The sequence below is a fragment of the Oncorhynchus clarkii genome, chromosome 18, assembly GCF_045791955.1.
Source record: "Oncorhynchus clarkii lewisi isolate Uvic-CL-2024 chromosome 18, UVic_Ocla_1.0, whole genome shotgun sequence".
Taxonomy (NCBI): domain Eukaryota; kingdom Metazoa; phylum Chordata; class Actinopteri; order Salmoniformes; family Salmonidae; genus Oncorhynchus; species Oncorhynchus clarkii.
The window spans coordinates 3,037,051-3,047,259 of NC_092164.1; the positions used below are offsets into that span (position 1 = coordinate 3,037,051).

General features: G+C 39.2%; 1 protein-coding gene across 12 annotated transcripts in view; it reads left to right on the forward strand.

Annotated features, from left to right (window-relative positions):
* LOC139372860 (zinc finger protein 664-like) overlaps nucleotides 1–5,905 on the forward strand; it is a 40,165-nt gene extending 34,260 nt beyond the window's left edge. For 6 of the 12 annotated variants that reach the window (XM_071112711.1, XM_071112710.1, XM_071112704.1 and 3 more), the window contains 2 exons: nucleotides 1,912–4,534; nucleotides 4,643–5,112. Coding sequence is in view for 9 of the 12 variants with exons in the window: in XM_071112704.1 (XP_070968805.1) it covers nucleotides 1,912–2,666 (755 nt within the window). In the remaining 3 variants the exon portion in view is untranslated. Of the gene's footprint in view, nucleotides 1–1,911 lie in introns of all 12 variants that reach the window. The other 6 variants (XM_071112700.1, XM_071112699.1, XM_071112702.1 and 3 more) reach the window with 1 other exon arrangement.
* Nucleotides 5,906–10,209: the final 4,304 nt, after the last annotated feature.

Consider the following 10,209-nt stretch of genomic DNA (forward strand, 5'->3'; position numbering starts at 1 on the left):
TTGTGATAGTGAGTGGAGGATTATATGAAATGAGTCTGTGTAGTTACTAACCCTTGTGATAGTGAGTGGAGGATGATATGAAATGAGTCTGTGTAGTTACTAACCCTTGTGATAGTGAGTGGAGGATGACAAGCCCCTTTTTAGCTTTCATCTCTTACCCACTTTTAGAATAGTTTTATTCCCCTGTATTGTACAGCCTACTGATATGAATACATATGTCACCCGGTACAGACAGAAGAGGACTGGCCACCCCTTTGGGCCTGGTTCCTCTCTACTTTTCTTTCTAACTTTTCCGAGCCGCTGTGCTTCTACACCTGCATTGTTTGCTAATTGGTGTTTTAGGCTGAGTTTCTGAAAAGCATTTTGTGACAACTGCTGATGTAAAAAGTGTTTATAAAATAAATTTGATTGACATGGACAGTACCAGTCAAAGGTTTGGACACCTACTTATTCCAAGGTTTTATTTATTTTTATTATTTTCTACATTGTAATATAAGCGAAAACAAACTTTAAGTAACATATGTAATCATGTAGTAACCAAAAAAGTGAGATTCTTCAAAGTAGCCACCCTTTGCCTTGATGAATGCTTTGCACACTCTTGGCATTCTCTCAACCAGCTTTATGAGGAAGTCACCTGGAATGCATTTCAATTAATAACAGGTGTGCCTTGTTGAAAGTTACTTTGTGGAATTTCTTTCCTTAATGCGTTTTAGCCAATCAGTTGTATTGTGACACGGTAGGGGTGGTATACAGAAGAAAGCCCTATTTGGTAAAAGAGCAAGGCCATATTATGTCAAGAACAGCTCAAATAAGCAAAGAGAAATGACAGTCCATTACTTTAAGACATGAAGGTCAATCAATGCGGAACATTTTATAGAACTTTGAAAGTTTCTTCAAGCGCAGTTGCAAAAACCATCAAGCGCTATGATGAAACTGACTCTCACGAGGACTGCCACAGGAAATGAAGACCCAGAGTTACCTCTGCTGCAGGGGATAAGTTCATTAGAGTTACCAGCTTCAGAGTTCAAGTAACAGACACATCAACATCAACTGTTCAGAGGAGACTGTGTGAATCAGGCCTTCATGGTCGAATTGATGCAAATAAACCACTACTAAAGGACACCAATAAGAAGAGACTTGCTTGGGCTAAGAAACACGAGCAATTGACATTAGACCAGGGGAAATCTGTAATTTGGTGTGATTCGTCCAAATTTCAGATTTTTGGTTCCAACTTCTGTGTCTTTGTGAGATGCAGAGTAGGTGAATGAGTGATCTCTGCATGTGTGGTTCCCACCGTGAAGCATGGAGGTGTGATGGTGGAGTGCTTTGCTGGTAACACTCAGTGATTTATTAACCAGCATGGCTACCACATCAGTCTGCAGCAATATGCCATCCCATCTGGTATGGGCTTAGTGGGACTGATTTGTTTTTCAACAGGACAATGACCCAAAACACCTCTCCAGGCTGTGTAAGGGCTATTTGACTTAGAATGAGAGTGATGGAGTGCTGCATCAGATGACCTGGCCTCCACAATCCCCCGACCTCAACCCAATTAAGATGGTTTAGGATGAGTTGGACTGCAGAGTGAAGGAAAATCAGCCAACAAGTGCTCAGCATAAGTAGGAGCTCCTTCATGACTGTTGGAAAAGCCTTCCAGGTGAAGCTGGTTGAGATAATGCCAAGTGTGCAAAGCTGTCATCAAGGCAAAGGATGGCTACTTTGAAGAATCTAAAATATATTTAGATTTATTTTAATACTTTTTTGGTTACTACATGATTCCATATGTGTTATTTCATAGTTTCGATGTCTTCACTTATTCTACAATGTAGAAAATAGTAAAAATAAAGAAAAACCCTTGAATGAGTAAGTTTGTCCACCAACTGACTAGTTCTTCTGATGTTGTTCACACAGGAAACGATGTTGCCACGTTCTCTGCATCCAGAGAGCAACAGCAGGAAGATCATAGCGCTAAGAGATCTCATCACTGCCCACATTGTGAGGAGATTTTCCCATTTCTATCAAAGCTGAAAATACACCTAAAAATACACACAGGAGAGAATCTGTATTCCTGTACTGACTGTGGAAAGAATTTCACAACATTAGAGGTTCTGATCATTCATCAGAGAGTGCATGAACGGATACACACAGGAGAGAAGCCTGTGTCCTGCTCTGACTGTGGAAAGAGTTTCTCTCTACTGAGCAACTTAAAACGACATGAACGCATACATACAGGAGAGAAGCCTTACGTATGCTCTGACTGTGTAAAATGCTTCACAACATCAACTGAACTAAAACGTCATCAGAGAACACACACAGGAGAGAAGCCTTACTCCTGCTCTGACTGTGGAAAGAGTTTCTCTCAACTGAGCAACTTAAAAGCACATGTACGTATACATACAGGAGAGAATCCTTACTCCTGTTCTGACTGTGGGAAGAGGTTCTCTCTACTGAGCAACTTAAAATCACATGAACGTATGCATACAGGAGAGAAGCCTTACGTATGCTCTGACTGTGTAAAATGCTTCACAACATCAACTGAGTTAAATCGTCATCAGAGAACACACACAGGAGAGAAGCCTTACTCCTGCTCTGACTGTGGAAAGAGGTTTTCTCGACTAAGCACCTTAAAAAGACACCAAGGTCAACAGAAAGGACCATTGATCTGACTGTAGAAAATGTTTTAAAACAACAGCTGAGCTTAAAGGTCATCAGAGAGCACACATAGGAGAGAAGTGTCATGGAAATTTCCTGTATTACCAAATCACGAGAGAGCAAACCACACACAAGTCAGAGTTATCATAAAGTCCATCTTTAATTATATGAGTGTCACTATAGCCCTGTGACTCTCAGATCAATTCAGTGTCTATAAATGAATTCTCTGAGAGTGCTTACATATTGGCAACTGAGATCCTTTATAGCAAAGACACACATAGCCAGACAGCATTCAGTTTGGTCTCCTAAACTAAGTTCTTATCTTGTTCTTGGTACCACTTAGAACCAAAAACATTACCTCATCCAATGGCATATATCAAATACACCCCTTCCTGGACAAGATCAGAAAAGACAGTGAGCCTCTTAGGTCATATACTAAATCAAGATAAGGGAAACCTCAGAGGAGACATGTAAATAATTAGACACATTCCCATAAGAAGACAGGCCTGACCTCTCCCCTCTCTGGGGCCCAATGTGACTAAGCCCTGGCAGAGAAGGCATAACTGCAAACAGTATTATCCAAAAGAAGACATTCTAATGACAAATATCTCACATAAGCATTATTATGTAAATACAACCTCTTAGGTAACATTGATACATAACTAATTCTGATTCTGCTACTACAGAAGCCTTACATCAGCTCTGACTGTGCGTCAAGTTTCTCTCTTCTGTGCCACTTAAAATGACTTGAACGTGTACACACAGGAGAGAAGCCTTATCACTGCATTCATTGACTGTGAGAAGAGATTCTACAGACTGGGCCATTTGAAACGACACCAATGTATACATAAAGGAGAGAAGCCTCATCAGTTCTTTCAGACCAGCTAAGATTAGTCACTCCACTTAATTATCATGTCATTAAATAAGTGGTCACAGTGAATTGGATCAAATGAAGAAAGCGTAGAACACTATTGTAATCCTATAGTTTCTCACTATGAGAGAACTGTGCAGAGGAGAGGGAGCGTTATAGTATGTATGTTATCCTCTCTTTACTTTACTGATCAGTGTGCACCTTGTCAGTTTTGGTGTGTTTTGTTAGCTTCTACTGTAAAGACATTTAGATGGCCTTGGATTTGGCCTTAGGGTTGAATATCCTCTGTGAGGAGTCTCACAATGGAGTTGTTGACTGGGTGGTACTGCTTCTCTCTGCAGTTTTCCGTGGGAATGAGCTGGTAGACACAACATGTACAGAGTGTACAAAACATGAAGGGACGCCTGCTCTTTCCATGACATAGGTGAACCCAGCTGAAAACTATAATCCTTAATGATGTGTTTTTTATTATGAATTTATTATGGATCCCCATTAGCTTTCAGCAGAAAACAAGAGACTGCAGTTGCAGTGGGCTAAGAAATGAAAAGACTGGACGCTGGAGAATTTGAAAAACATACTGCCTGGTCTGATGAATCCCTGTTCCTGCTGTTTCATGCTGATGGGAGGACTGGGGTATGGAGAAAACCCTGAGTACATCCATCATGCCTCGTGTCATCTTTGCAGGCTGGTGGTGATGGTGTGGAGTTTGTATTCATGCCACACTCTGGGCCCCTTGATAAAAGTGGAGCAACTTTGAATACCACAGGATTCTAAACATCATTGCCAATCAGGTGCATCCCATCATGGCAGCAGTTTATCCATCTGCAAATAGATTTCTTCAGCAGGATTATGCCACAAGGCTTGTCCAGGAATGGTTCCAAGAACATGACAGTGAATTCAGTTTACTGCAGTAGCCTGCCGAGTCACCAGATCTCAATCCAAGTGTTCATCTGTGGCAGGAGATGGAACAAGCTATTCGGAGTAGAGATCCGCTCCCAGCTAGACACAATTGTGGGAAGCATTGGGCCAGAATCCCTGTGGAATGCTCTCAACACCTTGGATAGTCCAGACAAATTGAGGCTAATTCTGAGGACAAAGGGGGGTGCAACTCAATATTAGGAAGGTTTTTTGTACACAGTGTATATCAGATAAAGATGGTGTGATAATCACTTTTAAGCATTTGTTTGGGTCGATTATTTAATATTACTCAACTTTTGTTTAAACAGTATGAATCTACTTGTGTTTATTCAAATTGTCTTTTAATAGTAGATTCATTATTTTAGTCATTGATGATGAATGTGTTTGAATAACTGTGTTGAAGTTAATTGATCTGGCGGCAGGTAGCCTAGCGGTTAAGAGTGTTGGGCCAGTAACTGAAAGGTTGCTGATTTGAATCCCAAGCCGACTAGGTGAAAAGTCTGTCATTGTGCCCTTGAGCAAGGCAATTAACCCGTATTTGTCCTGTAAGTTGCTCTGGATAAGAGCATCTGCTAAGTGACAAGATTGTAATGAAAATGTTTGTAGATGAATTTATGCTGGGCAACCACTTTTTTTTTAATCTTAAATGAAATAAACTGTTTGAAGTGAAATACTGTATATACAATACACAACATTACCACTTTGTTTACCCTGGCCAGAGGGACAGGACCATAGCAAACTAGACTATGTAGCTGTTGTTAGTAGCCTACAGTTTCCATGCAATACAGCATGTCAGATCACTAATGATTAGATGTATAGGCTGCTACATTTATGCAAGAGTTTTTGCTTGTGTCTGTCGGGAGAGATGTGTTGTCATGCTTGCTAAATAACTCCTGGAGGGAAGTGGAGAGCGTGACTTGAGCTTTGTGCGTTGTGCCCCGCCCGCCTTACATGGTCAAGAGACTCAGAGAGCCTGCAGCAGCACCCTGATGTGAAGAACAGCCCATACACAAATCTACGATTGTAGTAAAGAAAATATAGCATGGTATTGTCGTGGAATGGTAGTGACCAAAAAACAATATGTTTTTCATTGTACTAGGCCCAGGAACATAGATGATACTGCCAGATGTGTCATAATAGCCTGGAAGTAAAGCTGCACTGGGAGACACATTTTGAAATGGAATACATTGAAAACATTCAGCAGGGTGGAACAATCACAGTAAAACATGATTTAAATGTATTGTTGGAAGGGCTGTGGTCACCATTCATGTAATACATTAAATATATACATCAGAGGGTATTGGGGAGCCATTTCATAGGGTTTTCATGGGTACATTATTTACCCATTTCAATCTTATACCAACCAACCCTATGCTTGGTGTGACTGTTATGGACAGAGCAGACCATCTGATATGCCCTTAAATATTATAACATGCAACCTGGAATTAAAATGTAAGAGGACCAGTGCTTCTACAGTGAAGCACATGTTTTATTTATTTTATTTCACCTTTATTTAACCAGGTGGGCCAGTTGAGAACAAGTTCTCATTTACAACTGCGACCTGTGCTGTTTGCGGCCGATGTTGTTAGACTGCATTGTATCGTTGTTTCCTCTTCTGAGGGCACTGGTGGGGAACAATATAATTTAAATTCACATAGACAATGAGTCCTTCAAGTTTGCACTGTACCTACACATTATCTGTATTGTGATGATGGGGGAAATTGAATTGACAGTATACCACGGGTCTTGGTAACTAGGTTTGGCCTCCAGTCAATTTGTTGCTGGGCTTGTAGCTAGTCTGCGGGCCAGAACATAATTAGCCAATTAACAAATAGCCTATAGCTTCCCAATTCATAGTCCTACACAGTGTAGGCTACACTACACATTTAACACGTGGCCTAATCAATTCAATGACCATAACATAATAATGTCCATCTGATTACTGTGGTAAATTCACCAATGTCTATATTAATAGGACTTCCTGTTCTGTTAAAATATATTAATCATATTTCTGTCATTTCAAACCAGTGTGTCTTGTTTGCAGTGTGTCAGTTCAATCTGAGATGTCATTAGGAATCTAAGCATGGTACATTCAGAAGTAGATGTTCCACCCCAGACATGAGGCTGGAGTCCGACGCAGAAAGGAAGGTGGGCCTAAAGAGTGTGTGTTTGTGTGTTTTACAGTGTTGATTTTACCATGTACATATTTTATTATTATTATTTAACCTTTATTTAACTAGAAGGTCCTTATCGACTTACACAAATCCACAAGGAGTCAGTGGAAACCATATTTATTTAATCAAGTCAATCATATCAGCAGTAAATGAGGCTGAATTAGTTGTTAGGCTGCCAGACGAGACTCCGGTGGCCAATAGCCAGGTGTAGCGGTGGTAAGGATTCACTCCATGGTGTTAAAAGGAAAGCTTTATGCTGGACTAACTAAAATTATGTTACAAATGGTTTAATTGAGCTGTTCTTGCCACAATATGGACTTGGTCTTTTACTCATTTCATATAACTTTTTAAAAAATAACAGCGTTTTATTAGGTTCCAAAGTCCAGAGACAATATTTCCCATTCAATTCAAGAATTACCCACTATCTATCTATTGGATAATGGAACCAGAGAGGAAGCTTGTGTTACCATTCTCTACACCATTACAGTACTCATTTCAACAGACCTTTTCCACGGCCCTTTGTCAGAGTTCAATATATGCCCAAGACTATATGGAGGGTCAGACTGTTGTAATGTCTGGAGGGTGAAAATCCAAATAAATGACATTATTACGTGTTCCACCACCCATGTTATTTACATTATTAAATGTCCATGTGGGCTCTGCTATGTCGGCAAAACCTCCCGCTCTCTCAAACAGAGAATTAGTGAACATAAAAGTTCAAACAGGAGAAACGACAGGGATCATCCAGTCGCAGTACATTTTAATGACCTGAGGCAGGACATTTCTACCTTTTTAGATTTTTTGTGGCATAGAGAAAGTTAAGAAGTCAGACAGGGGAGAAGATATTAATAAAACTCTGAGTAAAAGAGAATGTTTTGGGATTTTCACCCTTCAGACATTATCTCCTAAAGGACTTAATGATGAAATGCCTGTGTATGTTATGTTGTGAATTTGAACATGAATGATGTGCCTACTGAAGATCACTATGATGTTTTTCGTATGATGTACCCAACGACTAATGAAAACTTGCTGAATGTCCACAGTGTGGTTTTACAGACGTGTTTAATATGTCTTATTTACACACTTTTGTAATATTTATAAAATGCATATTGTTATATTTGGCAGCACTTATTTGTTTTTCCTCCAACCCCTTTTGATGTGTGAACGGATGTGGGTGGGGCCAGGTCTACATAAGGGTGCTCATTCTTTTTTTTATTCACTAAAAGCTCTGACAAAGGCTGTGAGGCCCGATACGTAAGTTTATTGAATATCAGTGATACTATCAAGAGCAGTGTGCTGTTGCCATGGCACCTGCAAAACATTTTGCTCAGATGTGCGAGTGCCTTTTGAATTTTATATAAAGGTGGTATAAAAGGTGTTATATCTGGAGTTTAGTAAAGGTGTTTCATAAAGGTGTTTCATAAAGGTGTTTCATAAAGGTGTTATATAAAGGTGTTATATAAAGGTGTAATATAAAGCTGGTATAAAAGGTGTTATAGCTGGAGTTTAGTAAAGGTGTTATATAAAGGTGTTATATAAAGCTGGTATAAAAGGTGTTATAGCTGGAGTTTAGTAAAGGTGTTATATAAAGGTGTTATATAAAGGTGTTATATAAAGGCGTAATATAAAGGTGTTATATCTGGAGTTTAGTAAAGGTGTTTCATAAAGGTGTTATATAAAGGTGTTATATCTGGAGTTTAGTAAAGGTGTTGTATAAAGGTGTTATATAAAGGTGTTATATAAAGATGTTATAGCTGGAGTTTAGTAAAGGTGTTGTATAAAGGTGGTATAAAAGGTGTTATAGCTGGAGTTTAGTAAAGGTGTTTCATAAAGGCGTTATATAAAGGTGTTATGTGAAGGTGGTATAAAAGGTGTTATAGCTGGAGTTTAATAAATGTGTTATATAAAGGTATATAAAGGTGGTATAAGCGGAAGATCCCTGGAGTGGTTTGTATTTGTGTATTTATCAGGGATCCCCATTAGTTACTCTTCCTGGGCTCCAAACACACCAACGCATCCACATGACATATAAAACAACAGATTAAACAGTGAACTATGTTTGTTCTGAATGAGCTAAAGTTAAAACAGTACATCATGTAACATCCCTACACCACCACATCTCCACAACACAAAACCTTCAATATCACAATGTGTACGTATGCATGTGTCTGTACCTTTTGTGTGTGTCTCTTCACAGTCCCCGTTGTTCCATAAGGTGGTATTTTTTACATGCTTTTTAAATCTGATTCTACTGCTGGCATCAGTAGCCTGATGTGGAATAGAGTTCCATGTAATCATGGCTCAATGTAGTACTGTGCGCGTCCCATAGTATGTTCTGGACTTGGGGACTGTGAAGAGACCTCTGGTGGCATGTCTTGTGGGGTAGTCATGGGTTTCCTAGCTATGTGCTTGTATTTTTAACTTCTTACGGCTGAAATCCCGTTAACGGGATCAATTTGACAACAGCCAGTGAAAGTGCAGGGCGCCAAAATCAAACAACAGAAATCTCATAATTAAAATTCTTAAAACATACAAGTATTATACACCATTTTAAAGATAAACTTGCTAATCCCACCACAGTGTCCGATTTCAAAAAGCTTTACGACGAAAGTAAACCATATGATTATGTTAGATCAGCACCTAGTTATAGAAAAACAGCCATTTTTCCAGCCAAAGAGAGGAGTCACAAAAAGCAGAAATAGAGAAAATTAATCACTAACCTTTGATCTTCATCAGATGACACTCATAGGACTTCATGTTACACAATACATGTATGTTTTGTTCGATAAAGTTCATATTTATATCCAAAAATCTCAGTTTACATTGGCGCGTTATGTTCAGTAATGTTTTGCTTCCAAACCATCCGGTGATTTTGCAGAGAGCCACATCAATTTACAGAAATACTCATAATAAACATTGATAAAATATACAAGTGTTATGCATGGAATTATAGATATACTTCTCCTTGATGCAACCGCTGTATCAGATTTCAAAAAAGCTTTACGGAAAAAGCACACCATACAATAATCTGAGTACAGCGCTCAGACACAAAAACAAACCATACAGATACCCGCCATGTTGTGTCATGTTGAGTCAACAGAAGACAGAAATAGCATTATAAATATTCACTTACCTTTGATAATCTTCATCAGAATGCACTCACAGGAATCCCAGTTCCACAATAAATGTTTGTTTTGTTCGATAAAGTCCATCATTTATGTCCAAATACCTCCTTTTTGTTTGCGCGTTTAGTTCACAAATCCAGGCACGAGCACTAGGTCCAAATGAAAAGTCAAAAAGTTCTGTTACAGTTCGTAGAAACATGTCAAACGATGTATAGAAACAATCTTTAGGATGTTTTTAACATAAATCTTAAATAATGTTCCAACCGGACAATTCCTTTGTCTTTAGAAATGCAATGGAACGCAGGTCGCTCTCACGGGCGTGCGCGAGACTGAGCTCATGGCATTCTGTCAGACACCTGGTTGAAACAGCTCTCATTCGCTCCCCCTTCACAGTAGAAGCCTGAAACAAGGTTCTAAAGACTGTTGACATCTAGTGGACACCTTAGGAAGTGCAATCGGACCGAATTTA